Source organism: Scyliorhinus torazame, chromosome 13 (genome assembly GCF_047496885.1).
Source record: "Scyliorhinus torazame isolate Kashiwa2021f chromosome 13, sScyTor2.1, whole genome shotgun sequence".
In the NCBI taxonomy this organism is placed as follows: Eukaryota; Metazoa; Chordata; class Chondrichthyes; order Carcharhiniformes; family Scyliorhinidae; genus Scyliorhinus; species Scyliorhinus torazame.
Window position 1 is genome coordinate 146,647,897 of NC_092719.1, and position 22,128 is coordinate 146,670,024.

The window sequence follows — 22,128 nt, forward strand, 5'->3', positions numbered from 1 at the left end:
GCATTGCAGCGGGTCTTTTTCCTTCTTTAGGAGAAGCGATATCGTTGCCTCTGACATAGTCGGGGGCAGCTGCCCCCTTTCCCTCGCCTCATTAAAGGTTCTCATCAATAGCGGGGCCAGCAAGTCCATATATTTCCGATAGAATTCAACTGGGAATCCGTCTGGTCCCGGGGCCTTCCCCGCCTGCATGCTCCCAATCCCTTTTACCACTTCCTCCGTCTCAATCTGTGCTCCCAGTCCCATCCTCTCCTGCTCCTCCACCTTAGGAAATTCCAGCTGATCCAGAAAGCACATCATTCTCTCCTTCCCATCAGGGGCTGAGCTTCATATAATCTTTCGTAAAATGCCTTGAACACTCCATTCACTCTCTCCGCCCCCCCCCCCGCTCCATCTCTCCCTCCTCATCTCTCACCCCCCCTATCTCCCTCGCTGCTCCCCTTTTCCTCAGTTGGTGGGCCAGCAACCTGCTCGCCTTCTCCCCGTATTCGTACTGTACACCCTGTGCCTTCCTCCATTGTGCCTCTGCATTACCCGTAGTCAACAAGTCAAATTCTACATGTAGCCTTTGCCTTTCCCTGTACAGTCCCTCCCCCGGTGCCTCCGCATATTGTCTGTCCACCCTCAGAAGTTCTTTCAACACACGCTCCCTTTCCCTACCCTCCTGCTTTCCTTTATGTGCCCTAATAGATATCAGCTCCCCTCTAACCACTGCCTTCAGCGCCTCCCAGACCACTCCCACCTGTACCTCCCCATTATCATTGAGTTCCAAGTACCTTTCAATACACCCCCTCACCCTTAAGCACACCCCCTCATCTGCCAATAATCCCATGTCCATTCTCCAGGGTGGACGCTGTTGTTTTTCTTCCCTATCTCCAGGTCCACCCAATGTGGAGCATGATCCGAAATGGCTATAGCCGTGTACTCCGTCCCCGTCACCTTTGGGATCAGTGCCCTTCCCAAAACAAAAAAATCTATTCGTGAATAGACTTTGTGGACATAGGAGAAAAACGAAAACTCCTTACTCCTAGGTCTACTAAATCTCCAGGGGTCTATTCCTCCCATCTGCTCCATAAAGTCCTTAAGCACCCTAGCTGCAGCCGGCCTCCTTCCGGTCCTGGACCTCGATCTGTCCAGCCCTGGGTCCAGCACCGTATTAAAATCTCCACCCATTACCAACTTCCCCACTTCTAGGTCCGGGATGCGTCCTAACATACGTTCATAAAGTTGGCATCATCCCAGTTCGGGGCATACACGTTCACTAATACCACCGCCTCCCCTTGCAATTTGCCACTCACCATAACGTGTCTACCCCCACTATCCGCCACTATAGTCTTTGCCTCAAACATTACCCGCTTCCCCACTAGTATGGCCACCCCCCTGTTTTTTGCGTCTAGCCCCGATTGAAACACCTGCCCCACCCATCCTTTGCGTAGTCTGACCTGGTCTATCAGCTTCAGATGCATCTCCTGAAGCATAACCACATCTGCCTTAAGTTTCTTTAGGTGTGCGAGTACCCGTGCCCTCTTAATCGGCCCATTCAGCCCTCTCACATTCCACGTGATCAACCGGGTTGGGGGGCTCTTTACCCCCCCCCCCCCCCTTGACGACTAGCCATCTCCTTTTTCAATCCAGCTCCTCACCCGGTTCCCACGTAGCCATATCTCCCCCAAGCGGCGCCCCCCCGCCCCGACCATCTCCCCCTTCTCCCCAGCAGCAGCAACCCAGTTAAACCCCCCCCCCCCCCCCGCTAGATCCCAAACTAGCGTAATTGCACCCCCCATGTTGCTCCCAGAAGTCAGCAAACTCTGGCCGACCTCGGCTCACACTGTGCGAGGCCCCCTCCTTTCTGCTTCCCTTTCCCGCCGTGATTACCATAGCGCGGGAACAAAGCCCGCGCTTCCCTTTTGGCCCCGCCCTCAATGGCCGGCGCCCTCAGCTCCTCATCCTCCCTCCCCCACGACATGGGGAAGAGAGAAAAGTTACAGGGTCGCAGGATTAACAACTTGGGAAGTCATCTCTTCCCTCTTTTCTCCCCCTTCATCCCACATATTCATCCCCCCCCCACTTTGTCCCAAACGTTCTTTTTATGGCCCGCTCACTCCAGTTTCTCCTCGACAATAAATGTCCACGCCTCGTCTGCCGTTTCGAAGTAGTGGTGTTTCCCTTGATGTGTGACCCACAGTCTTGCCGGTTGCAGCATTCCAAATTTAATCTTCCGTTTGTGCAGCACCGCCTTGGACCGATTAAAGCTTGCCCTCCTTCTCGCCACCTCCGCACTCCAACCTTGATATACGCTGATCACCGCATTCTCCCACCTACTGCTCCGAGTTTTCTTTGCCCATCTGAGGACCATCTCTCTGTCCTTATATCGGCGAAATCTCACCACTATGGCTCGAGGAATTTCTCCAGCCCTCGGTCTTCGCGCCATAACTCGATAGGCTCCCTCCACCTCCAGCGGACCCGTCGGGGCCTCCGATCCCATTAACGAGTGCAGCATCGTGCTCACATATGCCCCGACGTCCGCCCCTTCTACACCTTCGGGAAGACCAAGAATCCTTAAATTCTTCCTCCTCGCATTATTCTCCAGCACCTCCAGCCTTTCCACACACCTTTTGTGTTGTGCGTCGTGCATCTCCGTTTTCACCACCAGGCCCTGTATGTCGTCCTCATTCTCAGCAGCCTTTGCCTTCACGACCCGAAGCTCCTGTTCCTGGGTCTTTTGCTCCTCCTTTAGCCCCTCAATCGCTTGTAATATCGGGGCCAACAGCTCCTTCTTCGTCTCCTTTTTGAGTTCTTCCACGCAACGCCGCAGGAACTCTTGTTGGTCAGGGCCCCATATTAAACTGCCTCCTTCCGACGCCATCTTGCTTTGTGCCTGCCTTCCTGGCCGCTGCTCTAGAGGATCCACCGCAGTCCAGCCACTTTCCTCTCTTTTTTCCATCCGTGTCCAGGGGGGATTCCCTTCTGGATTACAGCACAGTGTTTTTTGCCGTTAAAATTGCCGTTGGGGCTACTATCAAGAGCCCAAAAGTCCGTTCCACCGGGAGCTGCCGAAACGTGCGACCTAGCTGGTCATTGCCGCACCCGGAAGTCAACCCTACACTCTTGCCCCTAATCCGCCTCTAAAGCAAGGGGACAGAGGAATGTAGGGTTGACCCTCACTCGCAAGAGCCAGGAAATTAGCATGCTGACAGCAGACAAACAGGAATCAGACATAAACAGCAGATGAGGAGCATCACTGACCATTCCTCATTGCTAGTTGTCATCACCCTTCGTGACTGCCACAGGAATCGGGTGTCCTCTGCTGCCACGCAGTGCCAAGTCCACAAGAACATGGCACAGTGCCGCAGAGTCTCCTTCGTAAGGCAAAGCCTTCGACAGCAGATGGTGTCGCATAGCTCCATGAGGACACAGCAGTCTTCTTTGGTGCCTTCGTGCCCCCTGCATGGCTGGTGTGGCCTCCAGCCCCTGATCCTGCACTGCAGCACCTTGATTTATTCTGCAAGGTCTTCCCTTGGACCCACCGCATGTTGCTACTGGAATCTGTGCTCCTTCAGCGCAATGATTATTAATAAAATAACTAGCTACATTACCTCCAAATGATCAGCTCCGAATCCTGTGAGGGATGAGAGTCAGGTTGATGTTACAGCTGCTGACCATCATTATCTCCCCAGATCCATTGACCTTGATGATCCGGAAGTAGCCAGTCCCAAACTCATCTGCAGCCTACTCTCTGGGTCGCTCCTCCCTCAAGGTTATTTGGATAGTTATGTCTGCCTTGTGGGGGCTTCTGGATCCTGACTCCCAGACCTTGGGGGCCCAGCAGAGAAGCTACCCCATTGCCTTCCGATCCTGTGCCACCAAGCACTGAGCCCTGAACCCTGTGGATTCCCCCCATTCCTGGACTTTGAGACTGTGGGGAGCTGACATTGCTATGGGTTAACTCTTGTTGGCCAATTACTGTCACAAGCATGATTTTCAGGAATGTTAGAGGGCACAATTTATTTCTGCTTCAGGGAGAGCCAGAGGTAATAAGCTTCCATCTTAGTCAGGCTGCATTATTCAGAAATCTCATTTTTGTGAAGTCTCAACGCTTAAACCTGCTGGACAGCTATTCCATAGGCTTGAGTCCCTCCCACCCCCAGATTGGTACAGTGTTGTTTCTTTTTGGGTCTCATCCACCTAGCTCCATGATTCTCATCACACCGAACCCCCATCCCATGTGCTCCGCAGCTGCCCCCACCCCAGACTCCCTTGTCACAGACAGCATACTCTCACAACACTGAAAGCATACTCCAGGGGCACCGACACCAACCACGAACCCCACCCTGCGCCACGAGTACAGCCTAATACCCCTGACTGCAGCCTTCCTCTTTCTCTCACTCCTCCTGACCCAACCCCACACTCCCAAGCACCCCCAAAACCTCCCCCCTCCGCCCGAGTTGCGCAGCGGCCTCTGTCCCATTGGACTCCCTGGTACTCAGAGACATTGGTGTTCAACTCCTTCCTCCTCCTTGGAAGTCTTGGCGCCTGGTTCCCATTTTTAAAAAGCAGTAGTAAATTGTGCCGATGTACCGTCCTGTCTGTTAGGAAGATTCGAAGATGCAATGTTAAGCCACTGAGTAGATGCTAATAGATTCAAATTCATGTTAATCAAGTGCGTGTCTTTCCTGGGCGTAAACCTAGTTGCGTTATTGGGGAGGGTGTCGGAAGATCGTGTTCTGAAATCTCCCCAGCGTAAATCCCGTCTTTGGTGTCTCGCAATATTTAGAGGTCATGATTGGATTTGTTTCTGTGGCTATTAGGTCCACTAAATTACACCCATTCTTTATTAATTGATCACGACAAGACTGGACTGTTACTTCCTAGTTTGCATATCTTTCCCACATTATACAAAATGGAAATTATACACCACTAAGAACCAGTGTTTCCAATTACCCTTCTGGGTTTTGGGATACTCTTGCACTTCATTGGGTTCTTAACAAAATTGGGGGCTCGTCCGATGAGAGTAGGGGAATTTGTGACTTTAAACGTAATGAGAGCGAGGAAAGTGTTGAATCAAGTGAGAGAGGTATTTGATTTTGAATAAGGTGACTGCAACATGACTCGTGCAGTGGTGGCTAAGACTTGTTTGGAAGTAGACAATGTAACCTTGGAAAGTTTGAAAAGTGTACCTAAAGCCAAGGTGATGGAATTGGGAATATGTTACAATTAGGGTTACCTATAGGGACTAAGAAAGCTGAGGTAATTGAAATAATAGCAAATTATTTAAATGTACAAGAGTTGTCAGATAGATCAAGTTCTCTGAAAAGTTAACAGCGTTGGATCACTCACAAAAATGCAGTGGAGATCAATACTTGTTAACTATTCACTATTAACTATATTCACTAGATTTTCTGAAGCCATGCCTTTAAGAAACATTACAGCCAAGAGAGTGGCAGAGGAATTAACCAAATTCTTTAATAGATATGGCTTACCAAAAGAAATACAGTCGGATTAAGGGTCAAACTTCATGTCAGCTCCAATAAAGCAACATCCATCGAGGTTAAATCCAGCAAAGTTATCGCAAGTGTAGAAGGAAATTGAATATATGCTCCAAAATGACATTATTGAATTGAGTTCTCGTGACTGGAGTTCACCTATTGTAATGGTGCCAAAGGAAGATGGAACACCAAGGCATTGTGTGGACTACACAAAAGTGAATGTTGTCATCCAAGAGGGATTCATTTCCTATACCACAGTTGGAGGATTGCATTGAAAGAATTGGACAGCCAAAATTCATTGCAAAAAGCGATTGCAAGTACCTTTGTCCAAGAGTAATGGACATTTCAGCATTTGTGACACCAAATGGACTTTATTAATTTAAAGCTATGCCATTCCGAATAAAGAACTTGGAACACCATACATTTTAAATTTGGTATCAAATGGGAAAGATTTACAAACCAGGGAGAAACAGTCCAGCCTTATTATGATCAATTAATAAAGAATATTTATTAACGTAAAAGAAAACAGACAGCAACATTTCAGAGACTAATTAATAAAGTTATCAGCGACTGAGTCACTGTTTGGTGTACATTGACAATTTAGTGGTGTTTAGTCGAAGTTGGGAGAAACATCTGCAACACCTAAAAAGAACTGTTTGAACACTTAAAAGAAGCTAACCCAGTCATGAATTTGGCAAAAAGCAAATTTGCGAAAGCTCAATTTTAATAGTTAGGAAATGTCATGGGAAATTATCAGATGGCTCCACGATATGCAAAAATATAAATCATTTGGGATTTCCAGAACCGACAACAAGAAAAGAGATTTTACGAATTCTGGGAATGAGTGGATTTTATCGTAAGTTTGTGTTGAAATTTTGCAGTTTGGTAGTACGTCTTTACGGAACTCTTGAAGAAGAATAAGAAATTTAACTGGATGGAGGAGGATTGCCAAACTGCATTCGAACATTTAAAAACGCTTTATCCCAGGGTGGAAAAGTCAATTACTAGGGGTCATAGGTTTAACGTGCGAGAGGCAAAGTTTAGAAGAGATGTGCAAGGCAACTTTTTTTACACAGAGGGTGGTGAGTGCCTGGAACGCTCTGCTGTGGGAGGTGATGCCTGCAGATACGATAATGACGCTTAAGAGGCATCTTGACAAATACATGAATAGGATGGGAATATAGGGATACGGGACTGTGGAAGTGCAGAAGGTTTTAACTTGGACTAGGCCTGTTCGTGTGCTGTACTGTTCTTTCTATCATTGTAGAAGAGGTGTCATCAAAGTAGAGATAAGGAAATTGTATGCTAAAACACGGATCCACAGGGTGAATAACATCAATGGGGGGAAAAATGAACTATCCATTTCAAGATAACTGGAGAAATGGACACCACAGAGGCAGCTACCATCATAGCCACACCCAGCTGGAGAAGGCAGGCTCTCCTCAGTACAAGTGGCTGCTGATCAAAATCCAAAACTCAACATAGAAGATTATTTCTTTGTTGAAACTGAAGACTGCTTTCCAAAATGTGGACAAATAACCTGTGAGTGGTAACGATCTGCTGGATTTAGCTATACAACATTGGATGTTATTTGGGAAAAGGGGTGTTTTCCCCCTTTGGGAAGTTGGGAAGAGGGGGTAAATTCATGAGATACTTTGTGTGTAGCCCTTAGTGTAGTTAACTGTGCTGTTGAGGTGTATTGTAATCCTTGTCTGTTTTCTTTTAAGTTAATAAATATTCTTTATTAATTGATCATAATAGGGCTGGACTGTTTCTCCCTGGTTTGTATATCTTTCCCATTTGATACCAAATTTAAAATGTATGGTGTTCCAAGTTACTCTTCTATGTTTTTAGATATCCTCGCATTTAACATTAGTGGGGTTCTTAACACTGTACACAGCTCTAGGCATGGTCTCACTAAAACCCTGAATAATGGTGGCAAGGCTTCCTTATTCTTGAGCTCCAATGCCCTTGCAATCAAGGTCAATATGTTTTTAGCCTTCTTCTATGTTAGCTGTACCTGTGTGCCAACTTTGTGTTACTGTACAAGTACATCCAAGTTCCTTTGAACAAGATTCATGTCTTGAAAATAATATTCTATTCTGTGATCAGATGTAGAGCGGGAGCCGGAAGCTCCAAGTACTGACAAGCGTCCGGAATTTCACGCACATGCAGGTTGCAAGTGGGGTGGCGAATGTGCAATCCTGCAGTTACAGTACTCTGCCATCCTGACAGTGGTGTGACTGCATAAAAAGGGGGAAATAAATAGATGGAACTGAGCGTCATAGTAGAGAAGAGTCCCAGGCAGGGGACAAGGAGAGATCCCAATTAAGGGAACGAGGAGCAAAGAAAGAGGCTCCATCCTGAAAAAGGGCTGTGGTTAGCAGACTTTAATTGGTGATCGCTAGAGACAAACCCTGGCGATCGACAAGGGCTCAGGAGAAGGTTGCTGATTTTGTACGCGGCCAAAGAGCTGAAGTTGTGCTTGTGAGTTGGTGCTTGAGTGCATTCTAGATATCTAGGGAAATAGATCCTCGGAAATGAGATTGAACCCTGCGATGTGGGCCGTTGTTCACGCTATCCGAGTTGGAGCAACCGTTAGAAATTATTGCAAAGCGAGATCTTCGAAGGTGAAAACTGGAATTCAATGAGATTGGTTGACTCATTCTTCACCGACATCTGGGTGGGTTGTTGAGAAATCCATTGAATCTGTCTTGGTCACATCTGCCATTTATGATGCTGTGTGGTGTGTTTGACCACAGTTTGCTTGTTAATTCATATGTGCCTCTAACCTGAATGTTCGAGCATAGCATGGAGATTGCAAATTTGAGTTTGTATAGTAAATTTACTTTTATTTGTTCAAAACCCATGGAATCTTATGGCTCTATTCTCTTAGTCAGTGCCTTGAATCCAAAATTTTGTCTAGTTTAAGTTATTGTTCCCTAACAGAATTTTACCAAAAACCTGGGTGTCTGGTCCAGTATCATAATTCTTGCTGTTAATGTGAGTGCTGTCAGTTTGACGAGTAATGTTGCCCAGTTGCTTGAACAACTGTTTCCGTTTGTCTTTTCCTTTTTCCCAGTCTGATCACCTTGCCTACCTGATAACTGTCTCGTCTGTTCACATAACTAACAAATTAGAGTTTCCTTTTCTTTGTCTTGATTCAGCATCACTCTCGGTCAGTAAGCTTTTAAACTTGTATTCATTACTCTCCTGTTATTGGAACCTGGGTACTTCTATATAAGCACACCTTTTAAAGGCTTGTAACATTTCTGTGTCCCTCTTTCTTCATCTGTGTTTCCATATCCATAGAGATCACTTTGTTTTACCATGGTTTCCAACTTTTTGTACCAAGTCTCATCTTTACCAGTATAAATTGTGATTGGTTAACTTAACTGTACCCAATATAGCAAATATTTGTGCATGAGTATTTATAAAGATATATTATTTGTTTCAAGAGTTTATGTCGTGAAGTTTTCTTAATTCTAATATTCTTGTGAATGACAAAACTTAAGATGATGCAGTAAAAAGGACAAAACTATTGCTATCCTTCAGTCTTTGAATCCGACTTTTGTATTTCCGTAATCTATCTTCCATCCTGTCTTGAAGCTCCTGACAACTGTTTTGTGGGTGGGGGCATCTTTACACTATTTTGGTCAAATGACCATGCTTCCTTTGGCCTAAAATACAGGACTCATCACAGCAAGGCTTGATCCTGTGCTGCCTCAACACTGGCATGAGTACCATTTTTATGGGGTCATTGGCTGAACTTTTATTTGCCCTTCCTAATGCAAGGCCTGGAGGCCATTAACACTATCTAATTAAGATAATTTCAGAGATCCACCTGTTTTGATCAGTGCGGTACTCAACAGAGGCAATATTTTAACAGGAGCTTCTCCAGAAACTTTAACTAATGGTGCAGTAATAAATATTAATGATTTGTTTTTATATCTTCACACTCTTCTTAACTAATCATGTGAAGTAGTAGAAGGATATGTAGGCTTACTAAGTCTGAAAAGCCACAGCATCAATGCTGTTTCCATTTTTTAGGGACCATTTTAATGCCAGACATTAGCAAAGTTAGTCTTAGAAAGCAAATGATTTATGTACTCCCACAGCTCCCACATACATGGATGTACGGTCACTCACATCCACCAAACTTAATTATCCAGCTGAATTTCAACACTGAATAGAGTTGAAAGCCAGGACTCTGGTCTACAATCGCTAGTCCAGAGAGGAGTTTTAGCCCTTCACCAACTTACAACGGTGAGAATATTATCACCTCAGCAAAAAAAAATCATTGAATAAATATTGGTGACTGAGAGGATGTTATGTTATTGGAACGGTGGGAAGAGCTCATATCTAATGAACCAGATTTATTACCCTTCAGAAGCATAGAATCCCTACAGTGCAGAGGGAGGTAATTTGGCCATTGAGTCTGCACCCTCCGAAAGAGCACCGTACCTTGGCCCACTCCCCCACCCTATCCCTGTAACCCTACCTAACCTACACATCATTGGACAGTAAGGTGCAATTTAGCATGACCAATCCACCTAACCACATCTTTGCATATGAAATATTTTATTTTCACATGCTCAAGTTGCAATAAATTGAGGGCAATAATGCATGAAGACTGACATGAGTTTTCATTGCCTTCAGAAGTTGATATTAAGCATCAGTGACACCAAATAAACTAAAACTCCAGCTAAATGCCCAATGTAAACAATTTTCCCGTAGCTTCTACCCAGAACGCCCTCTAACCAACTTTCTCATTTGTGCACTAAGATTGCAATAGCAATCATATAATTGAATGCATATAAAAAATTAAAATTGATCTTGCAGAGCTTAGATTGTATGCACATGAGTTTCAGAAAATCAATTCTGTTTGGCTATCGAAGAAGCATTCTGCTAAGATTGCAAAGTGCTTACATGGTTTCTGTTCAAAAACAGTTAAAAGATACAAATTTCCGCAGATGGGAAGTTCATCAGAATGTTTATGGTGCTATTAAATGTTTGTTTCATGAATTAATCATTTATTTTAAAATGTGACTCAATATAAAATTCATTTTGGCAAAAAGCTCAGAAGCAATTTGGAAATATAGGTTATTTACCAATCAAATTTTGTGTTTATCTTGTGTGAACTTTTATTTTGAACTCATTGTATTTCCCGCTTCTCTCACCAGAGCTTCTGGAGTGTCTACAATAATATTCCTGCAGTGACCAGATTGCCCTTGCGATGTAGTTACCACTTAATGAGAGGAGAGAGACGACCATTGTGGTAAGTGACTGGGTATGATATTAAATATCTAAAAGGAGTGTAGAGTTCAGAATGGTCAGGAAGCAACTTTTCAGCACTTTAAATTTGTATTTACTGGTTTCCATAGGGAGGATGAGAGTAATGCCAAAGGAGGATTGTGGAAAATGAAAATCTCAAAAGAATATACAGCAAGTATTTTTTTAAACAATAAATTGTGTGCGCGCTGTCCATGCTCACAAATATTTTGGGGTTTTAAGGTTTTTATTTTAAACATTCAGGATACTGACTTCAAAAATCCATTCTGCATTGTCACCCTGGAGGAAAGGTTTACATCAACTGTTTTCCTGATTAAATTGAACATTCTTACACAGTACTTTACTCTAGTAAGTGTCAGCACTGTGACCAACGATTATAATAACAGGAATTGAAGTTTATGGACACAAACATTTTTATTAATATACTAGTTGATCTCCCACATGGGCGGCATGGTAGCACAGTGGCTAGCACCGTTGCTTCACAGCAGCAGGGACCTGGGTTCGATTCCCAGCTTGGATCACTATCTTGTGTGGAGTCTGCATGTTCTTCCCATGTCTGTGGGTCTCCTCTGGGCGCTCTGGTTTCCTCCCACAAGTCCCCGAAAGACATGCTTGTTAGGTGAATTGGACATCCTAAATTCTCTCTCCGTGTACCCGAACGGGTGTCGGAGTGTGGCGACTGGGGATTTTCATAGTAACTTCATTGCAGTATTAATGTAAGCCTACTTATGACACTAATAAAGATTACTATTATGACATTATACACATGAAGTGAAGATGAAATCCAATATTAAGATGAAAATGGGTTAGGGCAGGAGCGATAAATTGGAGCAGGATGTGCAGATGCAGTGGAAAGCAGAAAAATACAATTAATTGCACAGCAATCTTTCAGCAATACTGGCTAAGCAGATGGGGTTATAAACTAAGGCATTACAATGCCACCACCAGCATGAGGATGTAATTACGGCGTGACAATGTTGAATTGGAAATTTCCATTACAGCATAAACATGGAGATTTAAATAAAGCCCCATCTTCCCTCTCAGGTAGAGATAAAAGATCACCAGCTAAAGAAAAGCTGGAATTTCTCCCCAGTGCTGTGGCTAATAATTATCCCTCAACAGGAATCACTGAAAACAGATTATCCAATTAACACTTTCTGGTTGTGAGGCCTTGCTGTACGCAAGTTGGCTGCATGGTTTGTACTTTTTCCACATTTCAAAAGTATTTCATTGGCTGTAATGTGTTTTGGACCATCCTGTGGTCAGAAAGGACACTAAATAAATGCAAGGTTTCCTTTATTAGAAATTGCAGTGGGACAAGTTGACATTGTATAGATGAAAGGTACTTAAGTTTGGTTCTCTCCAGAAACATCTGAACATTCGATTTGTTTTCTTTCCTTGCTTTTAGCATTGGTGACATTTATTAAGCTGGTGAAGGAGAGTCAATTTTTAAATTTGTATTCAAAGGATATTTACATTTAGTGACTACTTAATAGACTGATGTCAAATGTTTTAAAGTAGAGTGGGGCAAGATCGAGCTTGTTCAAAGCCAAGGGTCCTTTACATCTGTGGGAAAAATTTCAAGGCAGAGGTTTGCAACCTTAGTTTTGGAAGAACATTTTGCCGAATGCTAATTCTAAGTCAATGCACTGCATCTAAATAAATATCACAGCCTAAATGATTCCTATTAATAAGGATAGCTGTGATAAAATAAGAAATGTCTTTAGCAATAGTTATGCATGGGAGTTAAATATTTTTCTGTTTAAAAGTTCTGAAAGTAAAATCTAGATCGGTTTGTGAGGGGCTGGGAGCAGGCAGAGTAGGAATGACTGGGCCGTATTCCAAAACCTTGGTCTGAAATCTGAAAACTTCGACATTTGGTACTTCTAGGCAGGAAAGGGAGATCACATTGCAGATGTAAATTACATGAGAGATCAGGGGCCCATGTGATTTTGTGGATGAAAAGCTTACCTTGTCTGTGGTGAGTGGAGGATAATTACATTTGTGGATCAAGTACATCTGAGGATAGCTAAACTATCTTTTATAGACTCGGCTAAAAATATGCAGTACGAACAGCTGCACTTTAAATTGAAATACAGAACTAGCCCAGTTCTGATCAGATGCAGAATTTATTGCTATAGATATTTCCTATTTTATCACAACCATCCTTATTAATATGACAATTGTTTTGGCTGACTTACAATGTAACATTCATTTAGATTCAGTGTATTACTTTACAGTGCACAGAAATTCGACTGGCACTGAGACTGTTTTTGCAATTTTCACTCCCTGCTTAAATGCTTACAATTAATCAGTTTGACATGGTCTGTCATGGTTGAGCTTATTTATGCAAGATTTTTCATATTACATAATTTTAAAAATACGTGTCTAATAAGGATTCTTTATCTGTTTCTCATGGCAGTCTGCTGTTTGGAAAGAATTATTGCTGGCCACAATTGGTGAACAGTTTGTAGATTGCTGTACAGCAGGTAGGTTGAGCCTTATAGGTGACATTTATATTTGATTTTGGTGTCTTTGTGGCTATTTCAAAGCTGTTCAAGATTAGAAACAGGCATTTGGACTGCTGATCTTTGTTAGAAAATCAGACTTCTTCCCTCTGCTTAAGCTAATGGTTTTGTACGTCTTGAGAAAAGAATGTTCTTTAAAAAGAAAAACCCGAAAATAGTGACTGGAACAGTTTCTGGATCATTTCATTTGAATTCATACTGAGGAAAGAATACTGTCGGGGGAATATCTATAATGTACCTGCCCCTCCAAAAAAATGTCAGCTGGGGAAATTGGCCACAATCGTCCTTCGGATCATTTCCACTGACCCTGGATCAGGAAGTGAATTCTGAGTGCACCCCCTTTTGGGAGATGAGAGAGAGACGGAAATTAGTGCAAGAGTCTCTACCTCGTATGTTTCTTTGTGCCATAATGCATATCTGACTCTAGATTGTTTTTTTATTTGTGAGCATTCTGATTCGGGTCTGTAATCATAACAATTCAGATTAATTTAGTATATTAATTGAGAAAACAAAATAGTATTTTCTGCCTCCTTCTCTTTGATAGTATGGCTGATTTTGCAAAGTAAAAACACTAAAACAGAAACTAGGGATGAAAATTGGCTTCCCTTTTAAAGCAGAAACACAGGAACAATTGCATAGTACAAAAAAAATTTAGCCTTTGTGAGTGCTGCACATATAAAGCCAAGCAAAATTACGAAAGCAAACAGGTTAGTCATAACTTAGCTTTTATAATGTTGCATGACATGCTGTCGACCCCATTGCCAGTAGCACCATCTGCTGTTCCATACTTGGGTATCCTACTGCTGTCCTTCACTTCCTTTCCTGCTTTTAATGTGTGTGGATCTTGACTACCATTTATGCTCCGCTCAATTTCCTCCCACTCACCCACTTGCCTGGGTTTCTTCCTATCACTCACTCCCCACTTGCCTTGGTTAACCACTCCTGTATCTCCACTCGTGGCCAGTGACGAGCAGTACAAAGTCATTTTGTTTAAAATGATTCATCTGCCAGAAGAATTTAAATTTCCAGCATTGGTTTTGAACACTGTGGAGATGTTCTAACAGCTCTACTAAAAACAAAGAGGCTAATGTTCAAAGAGGCCTCCTTCATAAAGTTAGACATTGTCAACCAAGATGGTCAGGATGCTGTACTTAATTTAGTGAGCTGCCCAAAAACAATACTAACTTTTCCAGCACCGAGCTCCTTAATTTTGATGGCTACTGGCTTAAATTGATGAGAGCAGTATTTTATATTGAAGCAGCGTCTCTCTCTACCTGCATGCAATATATTCTTTGCTTAATGCCGATTATGCACGTGGTTAAAAAAACTTCAGATATCTAGGAATACAGCTTTAATTTATACCTATTACAATCATGCGGTACTTTTTTTAAAAAACAGATGATGAGGTAGTTGGCGTCAGTATCAGTATTAGGGATCGTGAAGACATTGTTCAAGTGTGGAATGTAAAAGCTGTTGGAACAAATGAAGTAACGATTATACAAAAGATTTATGAACTTCTCCCAAAAGTAACTTTTAAGGCAGTGTTTTATAAACGTAAGTATAATGTCTAAATACCTTTTTATGAAACTATACTTATTAAGCTTTGAGTTTCAAGTTGGCGGTTTAAAGCTTACTTTGATTTGAGCTCAAGATCATTTTTCATGAGGGCAGTATGGTGGCACAGTGGATAGCACTGCTGCCTCACGGCGCCGAGGTCTAGGTTCGATCCTGGCTCTGGGTCACTGTCCATGTGGAGTTTGCACATTCTCCCTGTATTTGTGTGAGTTTCACCCCCACAACCCAAAGATGTGCAGGGTAGGTGGATTGGCCATGCTAAATTGCGCCTTAATTGGAAAAAATGAATTGGACACTCTAAATTTATTTTTTAAAAGGATCATTTTTCATTAGCTTCTGTTTAACATTTTTTTAAAAATTATCTTCAAATACTGAATTATTTTATTTTAAATTTCTTAAAGCAATGTTACTCAGCAAGCACTTTGTGGTGTACTATACTGAGTATTCATGAAAGTACGTATTAGGAGAAACTGGTGGGAATGAACTAGAAACTTAAAGGTTGTTAATCCTGGCAGAATAAATCCAACCTGTTCATTAATTTTCTTCAGTGAAGCAAATTGCAATGTGCATACCAAATGTAAAATACTGCGGATGCTGAAATCTGAAATTAAAAATGAAAATTCAACAAATCAAGCAGCATCTGTAGAAATAACCTTTCATGGATCTGAACCGTTAACTCTTTTTCAGTTGCCACAGATGCTACATTACCTGCTGCATATGTCAGCTTATATGCCATTTCCCTGATCAGACTTGTGTATAACTCCTATATATGGTTGATTCTTGATGCTTTCATGACATCCAGGAATTAACAATAAATACTGCATTGCCTGTCATTCACATTCCAAGAACAAATAATAAAAATCAATATAACAAAGCATCTGTGTATCAATTTTCTACAATCTTGCAAACAAGGTTGTAATGATCATCTATATGGTTTGGAAATATTCCTGAATTCATTAGGTGATTCACAAGAAATGCAAGATTCAGGCAAAAATATACCTTGCTGATTAAATTCCATCAGGATCATGCTTCTTGAAAATAAATCATAATTTTTTAAGTTCCTGCTCTGACCCAGAGATGGTAGGGAACCTATGGTATTTAGCAGATGAAGTGAAATTGTGAACAAACCTCAGAATGATAACTCCTCATTGAATCACTTATTTACTTATGGACATCTCAATTGCAATATATTCTTTTTATACACTATGTTCTTGAGGAAATTTGTGCCTGGAGGGAGCAAGGAGTCTCCCTCCAGTGAGTTCTATATAACACCTTGTCCTAGCCAATGTTTTTAATTCTTTTTCTCTGGCGTTGAGAAAATATACGTTGTTTCACACACCAGAAAATAATGAAGTCAATAGTACAGTCACTGTACTTGCAGAGAAGATATTTCTTTTGAAGTTTTGGAATTACTGTGCAAATGCATGAGCTGTTTTGCAGCACTGCCATTTTGTAGAGCAACCCACTGAGGCTTATCCTACGGAATTAACCCTGATAGTCAGTTTTTTAACCCCACCCCACCCACCCTTTTCTCTGTCCTCTGCCAAAGGACAACAGACCAATGCTAACCTCTAACCTCACAAGTATGGATCTCTCCCAGTCACACGCTTATCACAATTTTGGAAGTGCAGTCCTTGTTCTAGATTCACACAAGAACTCAGCAAATCATTTGCTGAGTGTGATTCTGGCTGCAAAAAAAGTAGATTATTTTCAACCAAGAAAGCAATCCAGGTTTTGCTTAGCTATCCTCCAAAGAAGGGTGAAAAGAGTGAGCACAAAGCATGTCCAAAATAGCTCCCAGACATGTTCATATCTATTTGCAGGCCACATATGTTCACAAAGCCAAGGAGCTGGTTTTGCTTGAACCCAGACATGTCCACGACCCTTGCTCCTACACCACTCATTGATCAGCTTGTTCTATAGATTCAGTATTTGGCCAAATTTGGCCTTTATCCACCCACCAGCACTATACAGAAATGATCACAAGAGTTTAAAGTAAGCGTTGATCCAAGTGAATTCATTGACCGAGCACTATCAAAATAATTGTACAAATTATAGTCCATCACGCTTCTCAAGGGAAATATTAAGTTACCAATTAAGGAACCACTTCCTTGGGATTTTCGAATGAGTAGTTTAGCACTACATCATTAGCAATCCAAAGCCTGTGCCAAATTTAAATGATGTCCCTCTCCTGTTAGAGAACTTATTCAAACAGAACTTGATATAATAAGTTGACTGCATCAACAAGAGCAAAGGGACTTGTGGTTTTGTCCAGATGGTCCAAGGAAACACTTAATGTAGAGACCCAGGTCACAAATCTCTGGTTTCAGGACTAAGTGCTCCCGCCACCAAGGGCCCAGAGGGTTAATTGGGCTTGGACTGGAGGTAAGGAGTTGATCTAGAGAGCCTCTCCGAGATGGGTTTCTGTGTCTGCACTGCCCCTTCCAGTCCTGGGCAACCTGAAGATCACTCTTGGCATGGTGATCTCAGGCAGCCCCTTGTTCAGAATCATCATTCTTGTCTGTGAACTGTTTAAACATTGAAGTGGCCTTCTCACTTTAAACTGCTCTGCCTGACGGCTGATGACCAGATCAGATAGTTCATGGAAAATTCAAGCCAGGAAGACCCAAGGATCTTTCTTTCCTCACATCTTTCAGCTTCATGCTTTTAAAACTGTAGTTTACCTTCCAAGAAAGCTCAAAACACTTTCCCCTGAGATCCTTTGAAATGATTTGCATTTATTCAATTTCACAGTGCAATACCTTTAACCAGCCTTTGATCAACAGCTTAATGATTTAAACACAGCAGGCAGGAGGTTTGTTTATTTATCTTTTCACACTTGACTGCATCTGAAGTACCCCCCCCCCCCCCCATTGATTTTATGTTCATAAAGATCCTTGTTCTGATTGACAGCTGCTGGCCACTTCACAAATGCTACTTCTGCGTTTGAAAAGAGGAAGCACTTCAAGTAGCTTATCTATTCTGAAGCACGTTAAAGACTAAATATAAAATATTGTAGAAATTTGCACCAGTACCTAGACTGAGGTCCTGTACATTAAACAGGTTGAGACTTGCTATATAACCTGCAATTGACATGGCATTGTGGTCTATACTGCATTTGATGATTACCAGTCCAACACATAATAAATCATCAAATACCAGGATAGGTGTTCAACCACAAGAGGACCGTATAGCCAACGCAACCAGTTGATTTTTAGTAGATGGATCTGATTCACAGATCAACCTCTCAATAATATTCAGAGGAAGAGACTGCAAATTCTGAGGCTTCACATGAATGCAAGTACTTGGAAATTCCATTCATCAAAAAGACTTCATACTAATCCGTTTGCACTTCTTCTGTTTTATTATTTCAATTTCATTGACCTTTCTTGCATTGGGATGCTGCCTTCTCTGGAAAGGTATTTTCCACAATTCTACCTTTAGTACAGTGTAGAATTATGGGTGAATATCACCTGACTCTTCAGAGCATGAATTTTACCATATGTTCTTTTCCATATAGATTGACATTAATAAGTTATTTATAGATGGAGGTTGAACTTCTTTGAAGAAATTTAGACGATTCTGATTACTTGGTAATCTAACATTTTAAATGTTTGCATTGTGTTATGTGTCTTAATTAAGACAACAACAGGAAATTGAATTAATACTGTTCACTTCCTTTTTCAGCTCATGAGGAACATCATGCTTTTGAAGGTGGACGTGCAAAGCCATAATGTTCACAGCAAGCATTTTGCATTGAGAGCTGAGATTTTATTTGTATGCAAGATGAGAGTTGGACTCTAACCACCAAAATGGTGAATTCTAATAGAATTTTGTTAATGACATTGTAAAAAATCAGGTGACTAATTCTCAAAGGAAAGAAATATTGCCATCTTGAGTATTTTGCATTTATGTAACATGAATCAATATCTGAATTTGGTAAAAACGTTCTCTAAGGAAGAAATGGTACTCACGATTGATTTGATATTCTTTATTTTAGTATTAGATAACTTATTTTTTTGCTTTTAACTGCATTCCTGTTCGTTCAAGCATGAGATTTCTAATTATGGTTTTAATTATTTGTATTGTATTTAACAAGTGGTTGCTAGTATGCACATAAAATCCGCTGTTTAACCTGAAAACAAGTATCAAAATAGGAATATTGTTTCACATAGGTTGTAGTCGACCCGATTTATGGTGGCATATTTCTATCTAGTGGATCATAGTTCTCTATTTTTCTTTAGAAAATTGATTGCACTGCATTATCATGTAAATCACTGTCATTTTTGGTCTTGTGGATGCTTGCACTGATATACAAATGTTCCTTCAGCAGAAAATACTGCAGGCTGTGTGAAAGATCTGTCCAGTTTATTTACTATTTCATTACCTTACATTGTACAACTTCTTTCAGCAACTATTATTTTAAGCCATTTGGTAATTCAATTTACAATATATTTAGGTGTCTTATCTTCACTGAATTTAGAATCTATAAACTGTAATCCTACACCAGTCCCCTATCTCACTTGTTTAAAAACGTAGTCTTATTTGCCTTCAGAAATTTTTGAGAATTCTTATTACGGCACCTTAAACTAGATTTTTTTCTGTCCAAAGCGAAAGATCATGCAGTGAGGAAGTACAGTGTTGCAGTAGGTTTTTATTCTGTTACAGTACTTGCTGTAGCAAGTGCAATGTGGTGCAAATTGTACATTCCATTGCTACTGAACCAAAGAATTCTCTTGTAAGGTTTTGGGGAAAAAGAAAAACAAAGAAAAAGCTGTGAATGTACACATGCCATGCCAATACAAGATTAACATCCAAATATTATTTTGGAGTTGCACTAAATGTAAGTTGTAAATTTAAGTGTTCACTATGAACTTCAATACTATATATAGTAATTCTGCTTTGATACTAAATGCAATCATGGTAAATATAACAGATCAGTACGAAAAGTGTTCATAAGATCTTGTGGGCTTCATGCAGGATATTCTGATTACCCAAACTGGCAAGGAACTTATTCAGAAAAACTACTTGTCTGAATTTATTGCTTGTAACTAAATGGTTCTGAGAGGTACATGCAGTTCTCCGAATAAGACATTGTTTATCTATAATGATCAAATTACACAAAGAATTGCCGTACTTTTGTCTGACCATATTGTACTATCAATTATTACATCTTTAGTAAAATCAAGTGTCAAGTTCTGTAGCATCCATTGCACAAGTTTTGTCCCTAATTTACAAAAGTTTCAATAAAAATGCTTTAATATACCCCCTAAACACTAGGAAGCAGAGCTTTTAGGAAAGTGGGTTCTGTGTTAGATTTTCCGCTACATACAATACATCTATAACAAAGATTTAGCAAAACTGTGCAGGTTTCCTATCTGTTGCACAACCCATAGCATCAAAACTTAAGAATTGATCTTGAGTTTGTACCGTAGTTATTTTTGTGTTAATTGTTTTGAGGGGAAAAAACAAGGTCCTTTGAAGTTATTACAGTTTTCGTGCTGTTGTTTTATTTCTGGCACACTGATTGCTTGAAAGAATGTAGACAACTTGTATTTTATCTCAACTACCCAGATCTTTTTGTGGACAATGGATTAAAGCACAAACATTGTTATAACAATCAGGGCAAACTGTTAAATCATAATTGTGAAAGCTATACATTTCACTATCATCATAAGGAAATTCTACTTTCTTGAACAGATAAGTAAACGTGTTTAAAACTTTCTTAGCCTTTCATACACTCATAAGAAAGTTCTGTGGCAGCCAGATATGTGAATGTCAATGTGCTATTTGGATATTAAACCTCCACACATTTAAATCCAGATCTACTGGGACCCTGGTCAGCGAATGGCCAGTTTTAAATTGTATTCTCTTCTAATTTGAAAATAAAAGCTATTTTTTTCATGTCTTAGTCATGGTTGGTTATTGTACTGTAACAACAGCATAAATTATTTTCAAACCTGCATGGTCATAGTTCTGAAGAATACTTTGCTCTTGCAAAGTCCCATCTGATGATTTGCATGTCACCATACAGAAACCATTGCTAGGAATGATGAATAATATTCAGGTCTAGGACGTTGTATTTAGAAAATGTTCTTTTAACACTTTCTAGAATTGGATGGTAATAGTCTGTTTATTTAGCAAATAATGTAGATTGATTGTTTAATTGCATTAACCATGGGAATCCGAAAATATGACCAGATTGTCAGAAAGATGTTGTAACAGCTGACTCAAGGTTACCAAGCCTGCTGAAGAATTTGATACTTGGTAATCCCAAGGCACAACTCTATTCAATGTGGGCCAGTTTTGAATTTTGTTCTTTTGACAACAACTATTGAATAAAAATAAGTTTGTACAATATATGGTATCATTTGCATTGCAGTGACTTCCTGGTTTTAAAAGGTCATCATGGCTTGACAATGTTTCATTCCTAATCAGCTGAGACTATTGTGTTCCATTCCAGCTGTCTAAAGTTTTTGGCATCCCTCTAAAATCTAGATGCCAGTCTTGTACTTAAGTTTATAGTCTCTTGAACAGATCACCCAAGGGGTTAGGAGACAAAGATTGTGCTTGGAAAAATGGTTCTGATTTCCCTTCTGAATGGTCGAACTAATTTTAAGCTTATGTCCAATCACTCTTGATTCTGTCACCATAGAAAATAGTTTCTCTGCATCTACTCTTTGGATCGTTTTAACTTTTTGACAAGTTAATCAAATCACCCCTCAATCCTCTAAACTTATGGGGATACGCAAGTCTGAGCCTCAACATTATTTGTCTATTTATGTTCTGTTGTCTAAAGCTCATGTAATCTATCCATTAGAGGTTAATTTTATCGATATCCATAGATCAGAAGTGATTTTGGAAACTTCTTTGGGGGTGGGGCGGGGTGGAGAGAGGAGAAGTGGATCTTGACGAGCAATAAATTAATTAAAAATGAGTGTGGGATATGGTAGATGCTTTTATACTTAGCTAGTGCAAACATTAACTGTGACTTGTCGGTCTAAACCTTGTTGTCCCAGTCCTGCTGTCGAATTGTGTGGATTGCATCATTATCTTGTGAATAGTTGTCGAAGCAAACAACAAGTTACACTCGCGTAGCACCATTAATACAAATATACCCAGGCTCTTTACAAGAGTGCATCTGATAAAATTTGACTTTAAGCCCATGGAGATGTTCGAAAGGGTGAGTGAAACTTGATGAGATAGATCTTAAAAAGAGAAAGATGAAGAAGGCAGAGAGGCTTGAAGGT

The 22,128-nt window shown here is 40.9% G+C and overlaps 1 protein-coding gene across 2 annotated transcripts in view; it reads left to right on the forward strand.

Annotated features, from left to right (window-relative positions):
• The window catches only part of eif4e3 (eukaryotic translation initiation factor 4E family member 3), a 124,197-nt gene extending 103,415 nt beyond the window's left edge, over positions 1 to 20,782 (forward strand). For both annotated transcript variants that reach the window (XM_072472246.1, XM_072472247.1), the window contains 5 exons: positions 10,667 to 10,761; positions 10,868 to 10,928; positions 13,198 to 13,264; positions 14,702 to 14,857; positions 18,566 to 20,782. In XM_072472246.1, the coding sequence (XP_072328347.1) occupies positions 10,667 to 10,761; positions 10,868 to 10,928; positions 13,198 to 13,264; positions 14,702 to 14,857; positions 18,566 to 18,612 (426 nt within the window). In that variant the 3' untranslated portion in view covers positions 18,613 to 20,782. The remainder of the gene's footprint in view (positions 1 to 10,666; positions 10,762 to 10,867; positions 10,929 to 13,197; positions 13,265 to 14,701; positions 14,858 to 18,565) is intronic.
• The last annotated feature ends 1,346 nt before the right edge of the window (positions 20,783 to 22,128 follow it).